Source organism: Streptopelia decaocto (assembly GCF_964273445.1).
Source record: "Streptopelia decaocto genome assembly, chromosome: 20".
In the NCBI taxonomy this organism is placed as follows: Eukaryota; Metazoa; Chordata; class Aves; order Columbiformes; family Columbidae; genus Streptopelia; species Streptopelia decaocto.
Genome location: NC_138675.1, coordinates 2,253,412 through 2,278,271, shown reverse-complemented (window position 1 = coordinate 2,278,271; position 24,860 = coordinate 2,253,412). Strand labels below are relative to the sequence as shown.

Sequence of the window (24,860 nt, the reverse complement as noted above, 5' to 3'; positions counted from 1 at the left end):
ATCCTTCCCATGGGCATCCCGGATGTTCGTGAGGATGCTCATTGTCCTGGGGATGGGGGATGCTGCACGGCTGGCCCGAAAACTCCACAACCCCGGTGTCGTGCAGCTGAAATGGGGAGAAAACTTGATCAGCAAAGACTTTAAGGGCAAAGAAAGAAAAAACCCAGCAAAGCACATTTGATGGCTAATTAGGAAAATACTGGGAAAGCGGCGCAAGGCGGATAATCTTGGCTCCCCGGCAGCAGGGGCCGCGCCGTCCCATTTCAAGGTTGAGCGGCCGGGAATATCAATCTGATGATTGTAATGCTACAAATGAAAATCAAATTGAAGGCGGTTAGAGGAACGCATTATAAATTGATTTAGTCCTCGGACAAGTTTCCACCTCCCTGGCTCCGGGTTTCTCTTCGGGGATGGAGGAGCTTTGGGTACCAGAGATGCAGGGGATGGGCTGCATCCTTCTGGCCATTTTTCCATCCATCCCACACCATTTCAGGGGCGAAAAAAGAGCATTTTGGGGCTTCATATTGATTTTTGAGGATGTATATTAACGCCTTGGGATGCTGTTGTTGAATCAAGGGAGAGAAAACATTGACACGAGCCAAACCCGGTTACAAAATACTGCAAGGAAACACGCTGATTCCTACAGGATTTATTTCCATGCTCCCAAAATTTATTTCCATCTGGAAACCACGTGTACTCAGCTCCCAAAACCAGGGGATTTTGGTACCATTATCCTCAATTCAAAGACAAAAAAAAGGGCTATTTCAGCAAAACCCCCGTTTCAGCGCAGCCGGCACCCGCTGAGCGCTCCCAACCGCTATTCCTGCATCTCCGAGTTGCCCCAATATATACAGATTCCTTCTTTATACAGGTAATAATATACATCATATTTATATATATATATTTTATATATATATATTCACACGCAGACACACAGACGCCTTCGGTTGAAGAGCCGGCACCTCCAAAGCCCGCAGGGAGGTCGCCGCTCCCACCACTAAAAAAATCCCCTCTCCCCATGCACAAAGCTGGTTTTGGGGGGTCAAAAACACCCCATAATTCAGTTTTCTCCTCCTTAAGCCAAGGGTGATGTACCCAGGGCAGGACCACCCCCGGCAGCTTTCGGGTGGTTTTCTGAGGTAGGTGCCAGGTGGGTGGGGGGTCCCGGGTGCTATAGCATCAAGGGGAGCTGCCAGATGAGCAAAGTGCTGTCGGCATCTCCCCCCCGGCGCGGCGATTCGGGGCTGAAGTTACGGTACCCCCGACCCCCCGAAATGATGGCGACCGACGAAATCTCCTTGCGGGGGGCGTCGCGGGCGCAGGGTCGGCTCCGCACCCAGATATCGGGGTCGTCGGCCATCTCGTAGATGGAACCGTCCTCCTCGGTGTGCGCCGGCGCGACACCCGCGGGCGCTTCCCGCACCGACAGCAGCTGCCCGGGGAGGTGCGAGGTGGATCGGAGGCGATATTGTAATAAAATCCCTTTTTTTCTCATTTCTCGAGGCGGGGGGCCGTCCAGTTCGGGGGGTTTCTCATCTTCACCTTCCTCTTCCTCCTCCTGGTCGCCTTTTAGCACGTCGGGCGCCAGGGTGCTCAACGCCACCGCCAAGAACTCCACGGGGCCACCGTGGCCGTTGAGGGACACCATCCCTTTTCCTGGCCAAAAGAAGAAGAGTTTTGTTAAAACCAAGCCCCAAAAGAAGGTTGAATCCACACAGGGAGGGTGTTTTGGGGCACTCACCGGTGATTTTGGGGATGCCCTCCAAGCGGGGCACGGGCAGCAGCACAATGATGCCCTGGTCGGTGCCCACCCAAAGCGACCCCTGGCAGATGAGGAGGCTGGTGACACGGACGTGTTTCTGACCTGTGACAAAAAGGAAAAGGATGAGGGATGATTTTGCAGCAGCATCTTCCCATAGAACCAATAACCAGTGGGTTTATCATGAAGAACACCCTCCGAAGTCCCCCCAAAACCAAGCGGCGTATTTGCACACAGATCTCCATGCCAAGCAGAGCATATATAACTAAATAAAAAAAGGAGGGGGGAAAAAAGAAAGAGAAAAAGTGAGACTTCTAATGGCAAATGAATATTTGATCGCCGGGACTTAGCGCTGCGTGGCGTCGGACTCGGCGAAGCAATATATCTGCAACTCCGGTTGCTCCGGGAGGACTTTATTAATGACCTGTCGAGTTAAAAAGGATGAGGGAGCGCGAGTTCAAAAATGCATTAATACCCAACGCTCGCTCGCCCGGGAAGAAAAGGAAGTGATAAATATTTTAACATGCCCTTCAAAAAAGAGGGGAAAAAAAAGAAAAAGCGACTTACATGAGTATCGCGCTTATAACTAATTACGCAATTATGTCGTTCGGTAGCTGGAACAAGGCGGGAGACAACCTGGCAAGCGCGGGGTGGGTGAGAGCAGGATGGGTGGATGTGGATGGGAAATGGTGCTGGATGGGGGAAAATGCGGTGCACAGGGCAGTGGCCATGGGGTGCACACATGGGTGAGAGGATGGGGGGCAAGGATGCGTGCAAGGGGGTGAAAACGGGGGGCAAGGACGGGGTGCAAGGACGGGGTGCAAGGACGGGGTGCAAGGACGGGGTGCAAGGAGATGAAAACGGGTGCAAGGATGGGGTGCAAGGATGCATGCAAAGAGGTGAAAACAGGTGCAAGGATGGGGTGCAAGGAGATGAAAATGGGTGCAAGGATGGGTGCAAGGATGCATGCAAAGAGGTGAAAACAGGTGCAAGGATGGGGTGCAAGGAGATGAAAGTGGGTGCAAGGATGGGTGCAAGGAGATGAAAGTGGGTGCAAGGATGGGTGCAAGGAGATGAAAGTGGGTGCAAGGATGGGGTGCAAGGAGATGAAAACAGGTGCAGGGACGCATGCATGGGGATGAAGAGGTGGATGCACACAAGTGTGAAAAACGGGGCGCGTGGATGCACGGGTGCAAAGGTGGGGTGCAAGGATGCAGGCGCGCGTGCAAGCGCGGGGTGCAGAGGGGCAAGAAAAGGACATGCGGCTGCAAGCACACCTGCAAATCTGGGGTGTGCGGATGCAAAGGTGGGATGCATGGATGCACACATGGGTGCAGAGATGGTGCAAGGATGGAGCGAGTGGATGGATATGCGCAAAAGTGGGGCGCACAGGTAAAGTACAGGAGCAGAGGTGCAAAGATGGGGTGCATGGGCGCATCTCCTTGTGAGGACAGGCTGAGAGAGCTGGGGTGCTCAGCCTGGAGAGGAGAAGCTCTGGGGCGATCCTATAGTGGCCTTTCTGTACTTAAAAGGGGCCGATGAGAAAGATGGGGACAGACTCTTCAGTAGGGGCTGTTGCAATAGGACAAGAGGTGATGGTTTTAAACTAAAGGAGGGAGATTCAGGATGGATATAATGAAATTGTTGGCCCTGAGGGTGGTGAGAGCCTGGCCCAGGTTGGCCAGAGAGGTGGTGGATGAACCATCCCTGGGGACATCCCAGGCCAGGCTGCTCTGAGCAACCTGAGCTGGTGAAGATGTCCCTGCTCATGGGCTGGGTGAGCTGGGAAGGTCCCTCCAACCCAAACTGTTCCATGATTTGATGATCCTGTGATGCGCACACAGCTGCAGAGATGCCACCAGCTCCATCCCCACCATCAACAAGCAGAGACCCCAGATGTCCAAGCTCAAACCTTCACACAATAAATTCCTCGCACAGTTCCTCTGCAAATCACAACCACAAACCCAAGCAACACATCCAGGGGGCGATGCCCCAACTTGCCCGTTCGTTGCAATTAAGAAGCGAGGGAAAGCAGAACCCACCGGGCAGGACGAAGGTGGTCTTGGTGGCGATGTTGATCTCCTGCAGGTGCTCCAGCGTCTCGGTGTGGAAGAGGCGGATGGAGGACCCTGAGGAAAAGGCCATCCAGACGCCGCTGCCCGCCTTGACCATGTGTGTGACGCTGGCGCCCGCGTCCGGGTGGGCCTCGAAGGTTTGCTGCCAACATCGGGAATTTCAAAAAGAAATCAAACGGTCTATCCCTAAAATTGCTGCAAAGCTGCACAGGGAGGGGACCAGAGTGGCCAAAAACCAGCCCCAAAGCCAACGGTGGGACAAGACCTTCCTGCTTCCCTCCAACCCCAAAAATCAGCGATAAAAGGCTCAGCCCCCCCTGCAAGAGCCATTTGGGGATCAAAAATGGGCCCATCTGCTCCCAGTTTCCCCGCTGGAGCATTTCCCCATCAGACACGGGATGCGAACTGCAGGAAAAAGACACCTTTTTGCATCAAAAATTGCCCTTGCTGCAGATTCCCACAATAAAAACTCACATTAACACGTAAGGATTAAATCACCTTCCTGCAGTAGCTTCGCCTGCATTTCTCCTACGGCTTTGAAACATTTTTTTGCCTTAAAATTTGCTTTATATATTAAAAGAAAGCAGAGTGGCTATTCACCCCCTTCCTGAAATGACCTGCAGAGCGCATCTCCCCAAAAACTCACACAAAATTGGGGCAGATAGAGACTTTGAGGCGATTTCCCCAGCCCACGTGGGGTTTATCCCCTGATGGTTCATTCCAGGCAGACCCCATTACACCAAGTACCATTTACACCAATCCTCCTGTATCCCTGGATATTTTTTCCTCCTCCATCACTTTTCTTCTGCAAAAATTCCCACCCGGCCTCTGTCATAAATAAAAATCAGAGCCTGAAAACGAATCCAGTCCCCGATGCATTATTCATCTCCGGCATCGCCGTTAGGCTGGATTTACGACAGCTAATACATGCAAAGTAAGTTTGGGCACTAAATGTGAAAATTAAAGGTGGGAGAAAGGTTTTTTTTTTATAAAAAATAAAATAAAATAAGGGACGTGTCAACATTTTCTGTTTAGAGAGTGAGATGGTTCAGCATCCTCCTCCTATGAGGGAAGGGACCCAAAAGTGATGAAAAGCAGCAAAGCAGCAGCAATAAAGGTCATTGCACAGGCAGGGGTGTGCGTTATGGGGTTCGAAGTGCTCTGACCCCCCCAAAAACGCATGGTGGATGCGACACTGGGGGTGCCCGTACTGCTCCCTACCTGTGCATGGAGGCTGGTGGCATCCAGGACGGTGACCTGGTTGTCACAGCTGGCCCACAGCGTCTCGTCCAGTGTCAGGAGGACACGCACGGGGCCGGTCCCCACGGCCAGGCGGGCAGGCTGCTCCCCCACATCCCACAGGCCCCCTGCAGCACAAACGGGGGCAAGAAGATGCTCAGAAAGGAGAATTTTTTAAGGAAAAAAGCGTTTTTTGAATGATGAATCCTAGAGTGTCAGGGGTTGAGAGGGACCTGGAAAGCTCATCCAGGTCAATCCCCCCATGGAGCAGGAACACCCAGATGAGGTTACACAGGAAGGTGTCCAGGCGGGTTGGAATGTCTGCACAGAAGGAGACTCCACAACCCCCCTGGGCAGCCTGGGCCAGGCTCTGCCACCCTCACCCCAAACAAGTTTCTTCTCATATTTCAGTGGAACCTCCTGTGTTCCTGTTTACACCCATTGCCCCTTGTCCTGTCACTGGTTGTCACCAGAAGAGCCTGGCTCCATCCTCCTGACACTCCCCCTTTCCATCTTGATCCCCAGGAATGAGTCCCCCCTCAGTGTCCTCTTGTCCAGCTCCAGAGCCCCAGCTCCCTCAGCCTTTCCTCACACGGGAGATGCTCCACTCCCTCCAGCATCTTGGTGGCTGCGCTGGACTCTCTGCAGCAGTTCCCTGTCCTGCTGGAACTGAGGGGCCACAACTGGACACAATATTCCACCCTAAGTAACTGCGAACCCCTGGTGTCCCCAGTGCCACCTCCGAGCATCTTAATGCCAGAAGCGAAAGGATGCGGGGAGCTCACACCCCCTGTTCCAACCCCCCCAAAATGCTTTGCCCCCACGCAAGCAGCTTTTTAGCAGCACCACCTGCAACACTCAGGCACATTCCTTGTCTCAAAAGCCAATAATTAACCCTTTTCTTTTTTACAATTTATTTGCTCTTGAATTGACACTCCAGAGCTGATCTAGTGTCTCTATGAACCACATCCAGGCTGGACTGGGATAAATTCACCACCAGCGGCAGCTGAGCAGCTTCAAGAGATAATTGTTCTCCTTTTCTTATTCCAAATGCCAGTTTTTTTAAATAAAACCGCAAGATCCGAGGGCTAAAAGAACCTTTTGGGCGCTGGGACCTCTGCTCCCATCCGCAGGAGTTTACGACCCAGCTGCCTTGCAGCAGATCCTCATTTTCACGTAAAAATCGAGCTATTTCGGGAAAGCTTTTGCATTCCAAAAAGACAGGGATAAGATTGCAAACCTCACCTCGCAGCCCTGCCAGCAGCTCATTATTTTCTCTGTGCGTTTATGCAATCGAGATTAAATTAAAGCCACTTCATTAATTGGATTGTACGGTTGCTATAGGGTGGGAAAGGGGAGGCGCAGCACCCCAAAATTCAATTTAAATGGCTTTACTGACTCTGGTCTGGCCTGAGTGCTGCTCGCTGCGGGTTTTCTCAGAGTAAATGAGAGGTTTTTGTCCAAAAATAGGCCAATCCAGCACATTATTTGAGGCTCTTTCCTACCCTCTAGTGATGAAGCAAAGGTATTAACAGCCCAGGCGAGCAGCCAAGCTCCAGCCTTGGGCTGAGCCGAAACTGGGGAAAACCAACCCAAAAATGAAGCTAATAATGGAGAAGGGTCTTGCATGAGTGGGGTTTTGGTTTATAGCAGCAATAAGGTGATTATTTTTAAGCTAAAAGCCCTGAGTCCTTGTGCATCGCAGCATCGGACCCTTCCCTGGGTGCAACCACCCCCCGAGCAAACCCTTTGCTACATATCACCCCCTTGCCAGGACTGTTTTCTACATATTTTCCCCCAAAACCTCTTGCATTCACCCTAGCAATGCAAAGGAACATTTTAAAAATAAGATAGCACTTCTTAAATGCAAAATAGCATTTTTAAACCCACCCTGGGCTACAAGAATGTTACGGATTAGAAGGGACCTCGAAAGATCATCTAGTCCAAATAAAGTGAAAAATGGTGCTTTTATCACCATTTTAGCAGCCAGCACATCTCGCCGGCTCATAGAACTTCCCAATCCCTATTTTTTTTTATAGTGGCCCACCCAAAATCTTGTCCAAAAAGGCACAAGGGGACATCCTTACCGTTATTCCTGGGGTAGGCGGCCACGGTCCCATCCTGCAACCCGGCGAACAGGAACTCGGGGCTGTGCTTCAAGCAGAGGACGGGTTGCATGCCCGGACTTTTGCAGGTCAATAAACATTGTGTCCCCGTGTCCACGCTGCCGTAGACCGTGATGCTGAGGGGACAACACGGGGGGGACAAGATGCAGGAGATGCTGGTGGTCCCCAAGGTGCTGGTACCCGAAGATGGATGGATGGGATGGATGGATAGAATGGATGGGATGGATGGATGGGATGGAGAAGACATGGACTCGCCTGCCCTCCCCGCAAGCCCAAGCAGACAGTGGGGACAACAGGAGGGGACAAGATGCAGGAGATGCTGGTGGTCCCTAAGGTGTTGGTACCCAAGGATGGATGGATGGAAAAGACACAGACTCATCTGCTGTCCCACAAGCCCAAGCAGATGGTGGCGACAACAGGGGACAACACATTGGGACAAGATGCAGGAGATGCTGGTGGTCCCCAAGGTGCCGGTACCCAAGGATGGATGGATGGATGGATAGATGGAGAAGACACAGACTCACCTGCTGTCCCACAAGCCCAAGCAGATGGTGGGGACAACAGGGGGGGACAAGATGCAGGAGATGCTGGTGGTCCCCAAGGTGCCGGTACCCAAGGATGGATGGATGGATGGATGGATGGGGAAGACACAGACTCACCTGCCGTCCTGCAAGCCCAAGCAGACAGTGGGATGTGGGGACGTGGGGGGTTGTTCGGTGGTGGGTCGGGGTTCCCGGGTGTCCCCATCGTCCCCCGCCTCGGGGATGTACTCCATGCACAGCACCGGCGATGCCACCGGGAAGGATTTCACCGTGCGCGGCACAGCGCGGTTCAGGGAGAAGATCTCCACCTGCCCCCCTGCGCCTTCCTGGCCGCCCCCAACCTGTGCAAAGCAGACAATGGGTGTTATCCCCAGCCAGTATGACCCAAACTTGGGGTTTTTAGCCCCGTTTTGGGGTTGTTTTACTCACCCAGAGGTAGCCCTGCGGTAGCGAGGTGCTGACGGCGGAGAAGCCCAGCAGAGAGGATTGCACAGGGTTGTGCACCGCGGCGCCAAGCTGGGGGAGAAACCGGGGTACACGGGGGGCAGAACACCCCCAAATTAACCCAACACATGCCGGGTAACAGCACACACCCCAAAAATCAAGATCCAGCCAAAGCCCAGCTTGTATTTTTAATTTTCCAGGCTGGATTGTGTGAACTTCTATCCTTGCAACCAGCTTGGTGACCCCAGCCCATCCACTGTGGGATTTCTGCCTTTTCCCCCCACAAAAAGATGGATGTAAAGGGGCAGGAGGTACCGGGGTGGAGTTGGAGAAGAGGTTGGATGTGGTTCTTACCTGCAGATCGAGGGCTTTGGAGAAGGCGGGCATGTGGCAGGAGAGAATGGGGCACCAGAACGGAGCTTTGCTCTTCTTATCTTCATCGGGACAGAGCCAGCCCGGCTGGTTCTCCTCCCCTGCAGCCAGTGGAGAGGTCAGATTTGGCCAAAACACCCCCCAGCATCTCCCCCTTTCCCAGTGGGACCCCAAAATTAGTAATTTGGGGTGCAGAGTCCTCATCTCCAACCCCAAAGTATCATCATCTGTGGACTTGGGGAACATCTCACCCCTTTTCTCCAAATTATTGCGTGGCGCCCGGCCAAGCAACTGCCTCAAGCAGCGGCAAAAACAGCCCCAAACCCAAATAATAGATATGTAAAAAGGGGGAAAAAAACACACCCTAATGTGTTTCTTCACATTAGGCTTTAATGTGTTTTCATTTCTAACTCGTGGGTACAGGATTATCCCCCAGGCATCCCAGATTTAAAAAAAACCCCAAACAAATACATAAACTGTTAAAAACAAGAGAATCAAAAATAGTTGCAGCCCAGGGGGATCTGAGCACTCAAATAGGGTTTCAAATGATGGTTTTTTGCTTTCTTCCATTAAACTTTTTGTTGTTGTTGTTTCTGCAGCAGCTGGTGGATTTACATAGGGATAGGGGTGGGGAAGCGGCAGGAGGGTCGGCTCCTCCTTCGCTTATTCATCCTGTTCTATGGAAAGCTGTTCAGCCCTGCCAGTGACAGCAGCAAAACGCAAAGCGTTTTGAGGCAGAATTACCGATTCCCAGCATTTTCCAGCATACAAACCCCCAAAGTGTCCTCCAGCCCCTTGCTCTGAATTTTTTCCCCTGTCCTGTTTCGTGTCAGGCTGCTCGGAGCAATACAAGTCATAGAATCATAGAATATTTTGAGTTGAAGGGACCTTCAAAGGTCACCCAGCCCATGAGCAGGGACATCTTCACCAGCTCAGGTTGCTCAGAGCCCCGTCCAGCCTGGCCTGGGATGTCTCCAGGGATGGTTCATCCACCACCTCTCTGAACAAACCTGCTCCTGACTCCCAAATTCGGCTTTTCAAAGCCAGGGTGAGGGTGAGCAACACGCTACTCACGCAGTCCTATCTTGGCCAAGTGCAGGCGGTTGACCCAGGAGATCTTACTCAAGGGGCTGGGGGTGATGAACACAACCATGACACTGATGGGGCGGCCAGACCTGCGTAGGGAGAGCATCACCAGGTTGATCTTCGGCCTCTTCCTCCTCCCCAGGGAGGGAAGAACCCACCCGTGATTCATAAACTCACTTATCCGGCTTCCCAGGCAGCAGGAGACGGAGGCGGCACTTGTTGGCGGAGTGGATCTCCTCCTCCTTCACCTTCATCATCCTCTGCAAGGCCAAGCACCAGTCCTGGGCCACTGTCATGTTCAGGTTCTGGAGGAAAAACTCAAATCATGGAAGAACCTCCAAAACAAGCCTGATTCATCCCCAAATTTCACCCATGGGGTTCAGGAGGATGAGGATGGTGGTCCACATGGTTATTGGTTGTACCCAAATCATGAGCTTGCCCGTACAGAGGTACCTGGTAGGTGCCATGCAAGGTGCTGATGAGAAGGGTGATCTGCTCCACCACCGCCAGGTCCTTCTGCAGGTCCTGCAGCTCCTGGAAGAGCCGCGGTGGCCCCAGGTAGACTTTATCTTGGGTGAAGAAATAAAGAAATGAGGACCGTGGAGAAATTCTCCATCCCGTTCCACTGCAACCAGCCCAAGGGTCGGGTGCTCACTGTGCGAAGCCTGTCCGGCCGGCGCGTGTTTCTTGGCCCCAGCGTTGTGGATGACGACGTTGTCCTTGTCGTAGGCGCCGCTCTCCTGTCCCACCTCCACCACCTGGACCTGCGGGAGGGCCGTGCTCCACTTCACCACGTATTTGGGACCCAGGGGCACCAAGCTGCTGATTTCCATCTGGCCTCTGCCGAGGGAGGATGCAAAAAATGTCTGTCAATGTATCAGCAAGTGCTGCGGTTTGCTCTGCAAGCTCTTGAAAGCACATTTTGCAACCCCCACGCCATGCACCACTGCACGCCTGCACCCCCAAACGTGGGGCACGCAACCACCGCAGACCATGCGCAGCACCTACCCTGGGTTCACCGGCCTGCAAGAGGGGAAAAATCATTAATAAAGTGGTATTATGGGGAGCTGAAGGAGGGGTTTGCATCATCAACCTCCACCAAGCCCAGGGGTCCTGGACCCCGCGCTGGCTCAGGGACCCAACAGCACCAGGGGATGGAGCTTTTACCAAAAGTGGGGGGCAAAGCAACCCCAAATCAGTTGGGTTGCCGCTCCAAAACAAGCTGGGATGGTTTTAAAAGCCCTTGGGGTCTAACAAACCCCAGCGAGCCCAAAATAGAGATGGGGAAGGGAGATGCTTGCTACATCGCCACTTTGCAAAGTGATTTTTGGGGGCCTGGGGGCCACCAGCACGTACTTGAAGTTGATGTTGGCGCAGACCAGCATGTCGTTGAGGAGGAAAACCTTCCGCTCCTTGGACTTGATGAGCTGCCCCCGGTCTCCGTACACAGTCTCCGTCAGCGTCTCGCAGAGCAGGAGCTGCCGCTGCCCCGAGCTCAGCAGCTGCGGAGGGGATGGAGAAGCGGGGGGGCTCAGCCTGGGGGCTTTTCTGAGCCTCCTGCCCCAGAATTTGGGTTGCTTTTCCCTTATTATGCCCTTATTGTGAGGATTTTCCTCCAGCCAGGAGCACACATGGCCCTGAGCTCTGCAGAGACAGATGTGAGACATGCTCTGATGCAAAAGCCCTTTGCACCCTGTATGTCCAACCATGGAGACAGCAGAGCCCTAGAGGACCAACATGACCCTTTTTCAGCCCTTTCTTGGGTCTCTTTTCATCCCCTGACCCTAAATCCCAATCTCAGGGCTGAGCTGGCGGGTGTCCCGCTGCGGTTTTTGTCCCCGGCCCAGGATGTGTCGCAAGAGCTTCATTTAAGGTTTGCTTTTGTTTTGCTTTCCACCAACAATTGCAAAATCAGGCGGGTGAGACAACATCACATCCTCACTTTTCCCTGGAGGGGAATTTCCCCCCGTGCCAGCCTCCAGATTTGCTTTTACTCAACATCCTTTCAGCGCAAATGGGGATCCTGAAACAAAGAGGAAGCTCGAGGCTGCAAAGCTCAACACCCCACGGCGAGGATGAGGGCGTGAGGACGAAGGACCCACCTTGTTGAGGCTGCTGCGGTCACTGATGCTCTTGCAGAGCTGCTGGATTTCGGCAACTTGGTCGGCCAAACGCTTTTGCTCATTGAGCTTCTCCGCCAACGTCTCCAGCTCGGTGAGGGCCAGCTGGAGGGACAGACGGTCCGCGTGGCCCTTGGGGGTGTTTTTCAGCATGTCCTGGGATGGGGGACAAAAGACACCCCAAAAAAACCCACATGAGACCTGTTGGAGATGCTACAATTGGAAGTGCTTGCAGCACCTCCAAAATCGAAGCTTGGAGGGTGATCCTTGGGATGGTCCCAAGATGCCAACGCAAAAACGTGTCCCTTGCTAAAATGTTTGCCAAAGCACCCAGGCTGCGAAAAATAGGGTGCAAAGGGAGGTGGGTGCAGGAACCCCCTGCCCGTACCTGCAGGAGCAGGATGAATTGAGGGAACCTCTGGATGGGCTTCACCATCAGCCCGTAGAGCGTGACGCGGTCGGTACTGGCCATCTGCCTCTTCTACGGGGGGGAAAGAGAGGCAAAAAAAGAGAAGTTTTCACCCATAACAGTGACCGGCGGCACCACGCGCTCGTGTTTGGGTGCTGCTGACCTTGAGGAAGTCGAGGAAGGCGGGTTTGGTGAGACAAGCCTTCTTGATGAGGGACATGGCGGTGGTGAAGTTGTTGACGTAGTCGCTGTAGACGTCCAGCACCATCGACTTGGAGAACTGGGGAAAGGGCGGGAGGAGAACCATGATGACACCCCAAAAAAGTGGGGAGTTCGGCAAAGCGTGGGGGTGCTGGTGTGTTTTTGGAGCGATGCTGAGGATGCTGGTGGTACCCTGAGTCAGGGACGCATCGCTTTAATCCTCCACAGCCCGCACTGCGATCATTGGGAGGGATTCAGGGGGTAGTTTAAGGGGTTCCCCCAATTTTTCCTCCTACCGAGGCCACGAAGAGGTCCCCAATCTTCTCTGCCGTGTCCCACTCGGCCACGCGGGAGGCGAGGGCGATCTGGAACATGGAGTGGCACTGCAGGATCTCCTTCAGCCGAAAAAACACCACCTGGCACTTGCGAGCGCTCAGCACCTTCGGCTCCATCTCCAGCAGCGGGTTCCTGTAATCCTGCGGGAGATGCTGGGGCATCAGCATCCCCTGCATCCCTGTGCGGCCCCCCAAAAAAAACCCTTTAAGAAGGGGGGTTCCCCACCTGCAGGATGCGTTTTAGGGAGTCCACGTAGCTGCGCTCGCTCTGCACGATGGAGCCGAGGATGTGCCGCCGAACCACCTGCGATGAAACTGGGGTTTGGTTGTTGTCCCCCCCACCCAAAAAGTGAGGGTTTGGGGGGGTGAGGCGGGCACAGGGCGCTGCAGAAGCGCTGACGCGGCGGCATCGCTTTCTGCTGACTCGCCTTTTCCCCGGTTGCTCAATCACGGGGACAAGGGGAAGCTGTGACGCCCCCATAACCCCCCAAAATCACCCACACCCACCTGCTGCGGGCTCAGCCCCTCGGGCATGGGGCCCAGCTCTGGCGGTGGGTGCTTCATGTCGGAGACGGTGACCTCCAGGAACCCCGTGTCCTCCTCCTCTGAGTCCCCTGCAGGGAAAAAGAACTTAATAAAATGCCAAAAAATAACAATTTTAGAGGTTTTTTGGTCTAAAGGAAAGCCCGCAGCCCCAAAGCTGCTTCACTGGGATGATGCAGGGGCTGGATTTGGGTCTGGAGCTGCAAGCTGAGATGGACCCTCCCAGCATTGCATGTTTGTCCCCAAGCTCCAGCCACTGTCACCGGACACCAGGATGAGTCAGGCTGAGCGGGGACCGAGCCAGGTCCCCACGGGGAGGGGACAAAAAGGGTCCCTGACCCCAGAAAACACCCTGATTGGGGGAAGATCCCCCTGATCCTCACTCCAAGGGTGGGCGCAAGGGAAACAGAGTGGAAAAAAGCAGCAAACAAGCAGCACGCACAAGAAAAAGGGGAAGGCGAGAGCCAGCGCCCGCCGGGCGGCACAACGAGCCCTTACCCGAGGCCGAAGCAGCGGAGGAGGAGGATGGCGAGCGAGCCAAGGCGGCGGCATCGCCATAGCCATACGGGGACGGCCGCTTCTTCCACATGGCCGCAACGCCCCGTCACGGCCACCCCGGCCCCATCCCCGTCACCCTATAAATAGCGGGTACCGGGAGGACCGGCAGGGCGGGAGGGGAGGGCGCTGGCAGCCGGGTGACCTTTTTCCTTCCCTAATTTTGGCCGGGAGGATTCGCCACCCTTGGCCGCCGCCTCCGTCATCTCCTCCTCCCCATCCCCACGGATGGGATGCTCCGCAGGACCACGGGATGAGATGCTCCCCAGCATCCCGCTCTCAAAACCCAAAAAGCGTTTAAACCCCCACCCCGGCGAGGCTAAAACAGCGCTGGGGACATGCAGCAAAGGCTGGGGACACACACGCCGGATCCCCCGGGCAGCCGCGGCCGAGCCGTGATGCCGCCCGCCGGGATCCTACCTCCCCCGTGATGCTCCAGGGAGACCCTCGAGCTGCGGCGGGTAAGCGGCTGCTTTTCCGCCTCCGCCACCCTCCTCCTCCTCTGCTCCCCATCCCCTACACGATAGCAAGAGGATTAGGAAAACACCCCCAAAAATATAAACATTTTCAGGGCAGATGCTGCTCTGCATCCAAGGAGGGCACCCATGGGTGCTGGAGCTGGGCTGAACCCTAAAGGACATGGGTGCTTGGAGCAAGAAGTGAGCTGAACCAACTGAGCTTGCACAGGGATGCCAGGATGGGGAAAAAATAATAATAATAAAATTAAATTTAAAAAGAGCTTAAAATGCAGAAAATAAATCAGCAAAAGGAAATGCTGAAAGCCATAAGGATTCACAATGGAATTTAAAAAATACTCTCAAAAAGGCTTATATTTGGCTCTCAAAAGGAAGGTGGGGGCACTCCCCGCTTACCCGGGGTTTCTTTGCGGTGCAGGAACGTCACCTTCCTCATCACGGCGATCTTGGTCTTCTCCAACCCGTCCTTGGTGCCGCTTTTGGCCGCTTTCATCAGCTGAGTCATCTGGGCAGGGGGATGAGAGGGATCGGGATGCTCAGGACAGCACCGGGACCCCGTTTCGGGTCTGGATGCAGCGGCACCGTCCCCTTGGGGACATCCCTTCCAAAATTCATCCCCATTTTCCCACCCAGCACAATGAGGAGGAGGAGGATGAAGGCGGCCGAGGAAGGAGGATGCTCCAGCATCTCTCCCGCCTCCGCGGGGACGCAGCAGCAGGCGCAGGCAAAGCGGGAACGTGCAGCGAAAGCGAAGAGGAGGGAGGGGACAGAGGCACCAGTGCATCCGTCCCCTCCTCACGGGCAAGGTTTTACGTGCCAGAGAGCAAAAAGCAGGGCGGTGTTGGGCTTTCACACCTCAAATCGCAGCGTTTTTAGCCCAAGATGACATCGGCATCACTTTCCCAGCCTAAACTGGCCATAAATGGCCAAGCTGGATGGTCTGGGGCTGGGAAAGGCTTTGCGCTATGTTTCTACGCCTCCCAAGAATCTCCTTCCCCACCTGATTTCCACCCCGTATCAGGGGGCAAAAAAACCTTCTCAGATCCATCTATCCTGCGGGCAACCTCGCTTGGTCCAAACGCCCCTTTGAAAAGAAAACACACCCCAAAAAACAAATGTTTTGAGCAGCTGGAGGATGGGGACACCAAGACAGATGGACATGAGAGGCAGCTTTGTGATGCTTAACTCATTTTTTGTTTCTTCTGGGGGATAAAATGGGATGAATTCAGGCTGGATAAACTCCGGGAGGGTTGTTTTGGGGGGACAAGGGACGGAGGAGGGACAGTACCTTCCAATCGTACTTCTGCTTCAGCTCCTGCATGTCTCTCCCCCCAACTCTTAAAGCCAGGATGTCTCTCTTAGTCCTGGCGTATCTCTCCTTTAGTCTATTCAGGTCTGGAGAAAGCTGAGCCCAAAGCAAACCAGGCGGGAAGAGAAGGCAGAGGAGGCAGAGAAGAGATCCAGGTAAGCAGCCAAAAAGATAAATAAAACAAAAAGGAGGAGAAATCATCCCAAAGCAGCACGGTACAGGCAGCATCTCCCCAAAACCTGATTTTGCTCAAGCAACGAAGGGACCAAGCGTGAGGAAAAGCAGCAGCCGCGCTCCAGCGATGCCGAGATGCAAAAGGAAAGGAGGGGAGAAAAAGGGGAAGGAAAAATAAACAAGAAATGAAACTCCCAAAGTTTCATGCTGGCTTTGCAGCGGGTTAACCCAGGATCTGCAGCATCTTCTGCTTCGGAAAGCTGGGCTTGAGGCTCTGGTGCCTTTAAACAAGCAAACACGGGGGGGGACGGAAATAAAATAAAGATAACAAGGTAAAGGGAAGCGTTACCTTGGGCTGGAAGGATGCTCGCTGCTTGGCCGGCTCGGCCTCTGTCTTGTTCTCCTCGCCCGAATCCTCGCTGTAGCTCTCGAACTCGCTGGAGCTCCAGCCCAAATCCTCGCCGGCCCGCGGCCCCTCTCCGCGCTGCACCTCCTCGTAGATCAGGCTGCGCCCCGGCCCCACGCCTGCGGGAAACGGCTCCTTTCCCACCCAAAACAGCCATTCCCCCTCGCCAGGGACCCAAACCCCAGCGGTTCACCCAGGGTCATCCCCCCTCCGCATCCTCTTTAGGTTGTGCCTCGGTTTACCCGGCTGGGAAATGGGTTTGTGGGGAATTGGGAGCAGGGAAGGTCTGTCCCTACCGTCAGCATCGAGGGGCTCACAGGGGACATCATCGTAGATCACGTCGTCTTCCACCGCTGGGAACTCGAAGCGCTCACCTTTGGGGGGACAAAAAACCCCACAGGGACTCAGCTCAGCACCCAGGATGGAGAAATCCTTCCACAGGTTGGTTTTTTTCAGCTTTTTAACCCACCTTGGTGGCTGTTTTTCCTCTTCCAGGTCTGGGTACCGATGTGGGGGTCACCTCCAGCCTCCCCATTGCTCACCCCCACCGGCAGCCTGTGGGGAAGGGGGGGTCAGGGAGCACCTGGGGTGCAAACTCCCCAGAATTGGGTACAAACCCCCCAGAATCAGGTGCAAACCCCCCTGAAATGGGTGCACACAGGCCCCTCACCCCCCCATTACGCCCCTTCCTCTTACAGGGGTTCACAAGCACAGAATAGAGCTTGTGTCATGTCCCCCCCACCCCATTCGCACCTTTGCTGCTTTATGGATTTTGAGGGGTCCACGGGTTTTAGGGTCACAACACAAAAGAACCATAAATGGCTTTTTTAGCCTTAGACTACGTGATGCTGGAGGGCAGGAGGATGCTTTGACATTGGGGAGCATGGGGAGGGCTCCCCATCCCTGGTGAGCGTCTTGCCCTGTGTGTGTTCCACGGGGGGGGACAAACCCTCTTTGCAGCCAAATCTGCAGCTGGGGCAAACACCAACCCCCCTCAAACCCCCACCCCAGGGGGTTCCCTCAACCAAGGTCAGGGGTTCACCAAAAGGGGTACCCAAAGCCCCCCTAGATTGCCGGGGTGCACCCCCAAACCCTGCGATCTCCTGCTTGTAATAGGAAGAATTTGGGGAAACTGAGGCACAACATGCCAAATGGGGGGGGACAGGGGACACCCAAACCCCAAAGCTGTGTTTTCCCCTTTGAGGCACTCAAACTCCCTCAAAATCCCCCCAAAACCCCACATACCCTTCCTGGGTCTCCAGCACCAGCCCGTCTGCGGAGAGGAAAAGCAAAGAGAAGCTGCATTGGCACCCAGCGGTGTCACCCAAAGGGGACATGATGGGGACATCGGGGACACCTGGCCTGCCCTCTCACCACCGCTGGAGCTGGCTGGTCGTCGCCTGCGAGGGGGAGCCTGCAGGATGGCGTCTCCCCTCGGCTCTGCCGTTGAATCTTCCTCCTCCTCTTCCTCCTCGCTGTCCTCAAAAGTGAAGGCTTCGCCGAGGTCTTCCTCCCCGTGGGGACTCGGGGTGGCCAGGGCGAGATGGTCACCTGCCAGCAGGAGCTCTTGTCACTTGGTGTCCCCTCACTGTGCTGTGGTACCCCAGGAGGGATGCAGGGATGCGGGGGAACAATGGGGGACGAAGGGGGCAGGATGGGGGAACGATGGGGGATGCACATGACAAGGGGGCAGGATGGGGAAACGATGGGGAAACGATGGGGAAACGATGGGGAAACGATGGGGAAACGATGGGGAAACGATGGGGAAACGATGGGGAAACGATGGGGAAACGATGGGGAAACGATGGGGAAACGATGGGACAGAATTGAGCATCCCCCCCAAAAACTGCACAAAGCAACAGCCCTTCATGCTTTCATGACCCTGATGGGGACATGTAGGATGTCACCAGGTGGCGCACCCCCTTTTCTGCCCAAGGTTGGGTGTCCAAAACAAAAAAACAACCCCAAAATGCATCTCTGGTGGGTCGTCAGTACCTAGTGTGGGGTGGGGGGGCAGCTCAGACGAAGCCATGGCACGGGGGTCCCGGCTGCTTCGCCTCGGCCCTTCCCCGAGGCTTTCCTGGGGGAGAGAGGACGAGAAATGGGTTGAGAGGGGAGATCAGCCCCCAAATCCATCCCTGGGCGAGGAGGCGACGTGAGGAGGCGCCCAGGGGTGATGGATCCAGCTCCGGCTGCTGCAAAGCCTTACAAGGAAGCAGAAACGCTGCCCCCGGGGCCAAATTTGCACAGAAAATCTAGCCTGTGCACAAGAAATCCACCCTGGGCACAGAAAATGTATCCCATGAGTGGCAAATTTACCCCAGGAACGGCAAATCCAGCCCTGAGCATCAAGCCGGAGGGTCCCGGAGGGTTGGGAAGCGTCGAGCATCCTCCTGGTGATCGATGGCTCATCCGCTCCGGTAACCGGAGCCGCCCGTCCCGATGCCCCGAAAGGTCATTGTGGGGAAGAGGAAGGACGGAGCGGGGACCCCCCCGCATACAAGGGACAAAATGACACCCGAGAGGCTGCAAAGAGCAAAACGGGGCCAAACTCCACCAATTCAGTCTCGCTGGAAGCGGCGATTGATGCATGATGGATGTCACCACCCTGTTCCAAAAACCGTTTGTCCCTCGTTTCCTCTGAAATCGGGATATAGGGGATGCACAGACTCCAGATGATCTCCAAAATTAGGATCTATTTATTCCCCATGTACCAAAAGCCCTTTGAGCCGTAGCATGGGTGCAATTGCCCCGCGTGGCTTTGCAGCAAGACATGCAGCTCCAGAGCCATATATAAATATATATATATAAATATACATATATATGGAGGTCTAGAGCACAGCAGTGGGGAGCTGAGATCAGCAACCACCTCCCAAATTTGCCTTTACCCCAGAAAAGGAGCTAAAACCCCCTTTGCAATCACTACATGTGCACAAACTGATGCTGCAAAGTGCTCGGCAACCCCAACCCCGCTGCGAAAACCCCCAAAAACATCAACCTAAACCCCATACAACCCTATTTGTATGAAAAAAACACGAATAAAACTCCTCTTCCCCTCCTTGTTATTGCCACAAACATCCTCTTCCAACCACTTTTGCAACAAGCCCGTTGCCTCTGTAAATGCATTAATAGGGGTTTATTTGGGAGGAGGACCCAGGGATGCTAAATTTTCCTGCTCAAAGTCTTTTTTTGGCCCAAAATGAAGGTGGTTGGCAGCGAGGACGCTCTTACATGTCACTAATCTGCTTCCCATCAGCGTGGGAGCCAATTCTGGGCTCTCCCCCTTTTCCAGGGTTTGATCCCTATGGATGTGATGCCAGAAATCACCGCAAACCAGGAGAAGTGCTGAGGACCACAAGGAACAATTGAACATCAGTCACATTGCTGCAGTGATGCCGCACACACACACACACGAAAGGCAAAGCAAAAATAACACCACCTGGATAAATAAACCAATAACACCTGGGGAAAATAAACCCAGCAAAGCGATGCCGGTGGTTTGATCCAGAAACCAGTTTGCTCACTGGTTTTCTTTGCTTTTCCAGTAACCCGGTGGCTCCTGCACTCAAAGAGGACGATGTTGGGTCCCCATTCGATGCGGAGAAGGTCACGTCCCGTTTTGAGAGTTGACATAAGCTCCTCTGGCCTGATTTGTCCCAGGGCTGGTTATTTTTTGGGCTGCGAGCACGAGGAGAATTACCAGCCCTCCAATAAACCCGCCCTCACTTTTAATTGGGTCTTGCTAAATTAAAGAAGTCATTTTGAATCATTTTTTGTGTGTAATAGTTCAATATTGGGGATAGGAGCATCCAAACAAAATGTATCCCATGGGATGGGGGAAAACTAGAGGGAAGGAGATGCCCCCGGAGCAGATTTGGGTGGAAAAAATGGGATGTAGAATAATTCCAAACAGGCGTAGGAATGCAGAATAATCCAAGAAAGACACGGGGACGCAGAACGATCCAAGAGGGATGTTGGGATGCGATATCCTCGGAAATATAGATTTAAAGCCCCGAAAAAGCTGCTGGATCCTCACCCCACCACCATGAACCGCAGCTCAGCCCCAACCCCAGGGAGGGGAACAAATAAATAAAGCTGGATCTAAATAAAGGCAGAGAAGCAGGGCCATCTGCTAAACCCGGCCCGACCCTTCGCCTAGCGAAGCTGGCAACTATTTGGCTTTATTTGGTTTATTTTTAGCCGCCGTCGCGGAGCGACAGGTCCCAGCTGGCAGGAACGGCTGCCAACCCGGGGGAGCGATAAAGCATCTTCCCCCCCTCCAAAAACCCTTTTTCCCCTTAAATGTAGAGGTTTGCGAGCAAATAATAAGAAAAACTCCATAATATCACAGCGGGGATGCAGATGGGATTTACCGTCCTGCTCCTCCCCACATCCCCCCCATGTTAATCCCTCCTTATAAATAACCCCACGCACTATTTATAAGCGATGGGAGGGGTTATTTGAGACGTAAAGAATAGTTTTCTCCCAAGAGTTTCCTCCGACCCCTCATTAATTCCTCCGGCCCACGGTGCCGCATCCCAACCGCGGTTTCCAAAGGCTCATTTCACCACCTGGGTGATTTTTCCAACGTCACTTCAGTCAAAATAATAGAATTAATTCTGATTATTGGCAGAAAGAGCAGCGCGGTCCCCAGAGCAAAGCAGGGATGGTTTTAACCCCAAATCCCAGCCCTTCCAGTGCAGTGCCTCAGGGGTCAGTACTGGGGCCTGTATTATTCAATATATTCATCAATGATTTGGATGAGGGAATAGAGTGACTGTCAGCCAGTTTGCTGGTGACACCAAGCTGGGAGGAGCGGGTGACACTGGAAGCTGTGCTGCCATCAGAGACCTGGACAGGCTGGAGAGCTGGGTGGGGAGAAATTTAATGAAATATAACAAGGGCAAGCATAGAGTGTTGCATCGAGGCCAAAAAACCCCCAGATTGGTTCCCCTAGGGCCACCATTTGAAGCCCTGAGGTGATTCTGGTGCCATGTTGAGCCCTGAGGTGATTTTGGCGCCGTTTGGAGCCCTGAGGTGATTCTGGTGCCGCCATTTTGAGGCAGCTTGGGGGTCACTCCCTTGTTCTCCTGCCCCTCTGCTCTGCCCTGGGGAGACCACACCTGGAATATTGTGTCCAGCTGTGGCCCCTCAGTTCCAGCAGGACAGGGAACTGCTGGAGAGAGTCCAGCGCAGCCACCAAGATGCTGCAGGGAGTGGAGCATCTCCCGTGTGAGGAAAGGCTGAGGGAGCTGGGGCTCTGGAGCTGGACAAGAGGACACTGAGGGGGGACTCATTCCTGGGGATCAATATGGAAAGGGGGAGTGTCAGGAGGATGGAGCCAGGCTCTTCTGGTGACAACCAGTGACAGGACAAGGGGCAATGGGTGCAAACTGGAACACAAAAGGTTCCACTTAAAGATGAGAAGAAACTTGTTCCCGGTGAGGGTGGCAGAGCCTGGCCCAGGCTGCCCAGGGGGTTGTGGAGTCTCCTTCTGTGCAGACATTCCAACCCGCCTGGACACCTTCTGTGTAACCTCATCTGGGTGTTCCTGCCACCATTTTCCTCTTTATTTCCCTTTTCAATATCACCAATGAAGTGGAAAACATTCATCCCTTGTCCCACCCGCGACGTGAGAAGTGCAAACACAGGGAAAAGAGGGGCAAAATATCAGTAAAAAATCAGAATTACAGCACTTAAATTAAAAAGAGCCTGTTCTGCGAAGTTTTCTCACAAAGGGGTCCAAAACGTACCGAAAATCTCCCCAATTTGACCCTTATCCCAATCTCCTCTTTCAATGCTTTGTAAAGCAATTGCAAAGTTCACCCGCTATGAAACTATTCCAGCAAGGAATTGGAAGGGAGAAGCATTTGAATCAGAAATAACAAGAAAAAAAGGCCAAAAAATAAAGGTTTTAACCCACTGTTTTCAGCTTAAAATTTCCAACCATTCAAGTACCCCATAAACCGTCGGGGTTTACCCCTCAAATGCATTTCTTCACATTGTTTTGCCGCTGTTTTGGGGCAAAACCCACTCTTTGCAACCTGGTATCTCACTAGAACACACTAAATACATTAAACAATTATATATAAGTGGTGCAAACAGAGGGAAAACACATTGCGGTGACTTCACCCCCTCGCAGAGTGCGACGCGACCTTGTACCCAGTGCAACCACCGTCCAAAACATCACTAAAAGAAGCGAAAAATACCATTATTTGCTGTCAAAACCACCCTGGAAGATGCTCTAAACCTCCCAAAATTGCCGTTTTCTGCAGGTGCCGCAAACCCCAGCTGGGAAAACCCAGGAGGGATTCACGACCTTTGCAGAATCTGCAAGAAAACGGGGTGAAAAAGCCCCAAAAAGGGGTGCGGAATAAGCTCGATGCACCCGTGCCCACATCCTTCGCCATCGCTGCTTCTTTTTGCTTATCTATTTAAAAGCAATTAAAAATATATCATATAGATATAGATATATAGATATATATATATAAATAACGGAGGCGAAGCAGCACCTCCTCCCCCTGCAATAAGATGCGATAACCTATAGATATACATAATATATATCAATTTATACGGATTTATAAGGAGGGGAGACGTTATTTGCTGACCTGGGAAGGCCGCGGCTCCTCTGGCTTTGTATCCACATCGGCCGAGCGGGCCCCAGGCGGGGGCAAAACGTTGGAAATGACCCCAAAAAACCCCCAAAACGACAGGGGCTTATCCAACAGTCACCCGCACCGGGGTGCCCGACGGGGGGGACACCCCCAAACCCAGCCCAGCACCCCCAGAATTCAGGCTGCGAGGCCTGCCGGCCCGTTGGGAGCCGCGGTCCAGCGGCCGCAGCGAGGGGGATGCCGGGATTTGGGGCATCATCTCCCCCCTCCTCCTCCTCTTCCTCCTCCTCTTCTTCTTCCCAAGCAGCTCTGATTTACACCCCAGCTCTTCCCAAGCCTCACCAATAACCTCACAGCAGGATTTATCCCCCTCCTTGGCTCTTTAACCCTTTACACCCCGGCGCGGCCTGTTAACCCTCTCACCGCCAACAGCAAAACCAACCACCCCGGGATTTGCAGCAATTTCCTCTTTTCCTGGAAATCTTGGAGTTCCGCCGCAACATTTCCCAGCTCACAACGCCAAAACGCAGCTCCACGTCTCTATTTCGGGTTATTCCCCCACCCCACGCTGACTTTTCAGGCTCTAACCCCCCCTCTCGAAATACACTGTTAGAGCAACAAAGCGCCCCACACATGCAGTTGTTGAAACGCAATATCCCCGCTGCAAAACGCGCCCGTCTTACCTATTTCATGGGTGTTCAGGCTGTTTTCCTCGCTGTTCAATAAGTTCCGTGCTGCCGTGGGGACGTTAGCGGCCGGCACTCCCGGCCCAGCCCAGCTGGATAACACCCCTTGCAAACAAACCAAACAGTGCTCAGGTTGATTCCGGCTCCAAACCAGCCCAACAAGCCCGGAAAAAATATATATAATAATAAAATAAATTGCCGATGCCCTTCGGGTGACTCGCAGGCAGCTGAAAATAATAGAAAATATATATTAGAAATGCAGGTTTTCCTTTGGGTGATGGAATTGGTGCTGGTGGAGGCAACAGGAACAGGACACGAGCACCGTGGTGGGGAGGACTTTAACCTCGTTATCCCAAAATTTAGAACAGATATAAAATATATATATAAAATATATATATATAAACCTTCTATAGCCAATTTGCGGGGGGGGGGGGGGGGCTGTGTATCTGCAAAAGCACCCGAGCTGCAATCACAGAATATTAAAGTCGTTTTTCCAGTATCTCAAATTGCATTTAGTGAATCAACCCTCTGTCCTCCACCTCAGAAACTTCGCATTGAGGACTTAAACCCCGTTTTGGGGGGTTATTGCACCCCAAAAGCAGCTCAGGGAGCACAGAACACCCAGAGCACCCCCCCTTTCGCAGGGTGTTTGTGTTTTGGTTTGCACCCCCCCCAGCAGAAATGCATCGGTGGGGTGCACAGAAAGGTTCCGGGGGGCTTTGCACCTGCAGCCAGCTCTATATAGCACCGCCATACATCCTATATGTAGGAACTAACCCTCCCGGTGAGTCAGAGCGGGGTAATTACACACCAGAAAAGGGGGTGAGCTTGCGCACACCCCGAATTACACGCACGCAAAACCCCTCCCCGGGCACCCTATAACAAACTAAACTTGCAAGGGCGTATCAACTCACCAAGGAGCCTTAACCCCTCCAGCACCCATAGGGTGCCCCCCACCCCCAAAAACTCACCCCACGCTCAATGAAAATGGGAATAAAGAGAGATTTGCTCGTCCGCAGCCGGCGCGTCGGCAGCGCTGGCACTGACTCAGCCGGGGCCGTGCCAGCGTCAGCGCGGCCGGGCCAGCCCGGGGTGCTGGGAGCTGAAATAAACCTCCCAAAATAACCAAATAAATACATTAGATATAAAACATCGCCCTGCACATCCTCTCCTCGGCAAACCAAGGGGGGGCTCCTCTTGGCTGGGCGCAGCCTAAACCCCCCTTGCAAGGTGCAAGGCTGCGCTTGTGTGAACAACTGTAAGGGTTAAGGATGCTTTTCCGGCTCTGTGCACCCCCAAAAGATGGGGGGACGTGGGGTGCAGGGTGGGGGGCACGCACCCAAAGTCACAGCGATTGAATCCTGCCTGCCAGAAGATCTTTTTGCATCA

The 24,860-nt window shown here is 53.6% G+C and overlaps 1 protein-coding gene across 3 annotated transcripts; it reads right to left on the bottom strand.

The window, feature by feature from the left end:
• Positions 1-634: 634 nt before the first annotated feature.
• On the bottom strand, positions 635-24,518 carry ARHGEF10L (Rho guanine nucleotide exchange factor 10 like). Of its 3 annotated transcripts, XM_082069651.1 has the most exons (29): positions 24,443-24,518; positions 23,469-23,698; positions 18,167-18,251; positions 17,546-17,722; positions 17,417-17,444; positions 16,641-16,726; positions 16,468-16,545; positions 16,115-16,290; positions 14,679-14,787; positions 13,216-13,322; positions 12,935-13,012; positions 12,670-12,849; positions 12,336-12,452; positions 12,152-12,244; positions 11,746-11,919; positions 11,000-11,145; positions 10,652-10,666; positions 10,299-10,483; positions 10,097-10,212; positions 9,821-9,948; positions 9,632-9,732; positions 8,540-8,658; positions 8,171-8,257; positions 7,859-8,082; positions 7,161-7,315; positions 5,056-5,201; positions 3,802-3,976; positions 1,742-1,864; positions 635-1,656 (listed from the first exon to the last, which is right to left on the bottom strand). In XM_082069651.1, the coding sequence occupies exons 3-29, from the start codon at positions 18,201-18,203 to the stop codon at positions 1,172-1,174; spliced, it is 3,645 nt and encodes a 1,214-aa protein (XP_081925777.1). In that variant the 5' UTR covers positions 18,204-18,251; positions 23,469-23,698; positions 24,443-24,518; the 3' UTR covers positions 635-1,171. The 3 variants fall into 3 exon arrangements, with proteins under 3 accessions (XP_081925777.1, XP_081925778.1, XP_081925779.1); XM_082069652.1 differs by lacking the exon at positions 10,652-10,666; XM_082069653.1 differs by lacking the exons at positions 10,652-10,666; positions 23,469-23,698; positions 24,443-24,518 and adding an exon at positions 22,780-22,874.
• Positions 24,519-24,860: the final 342 nt, after the last annotated feature.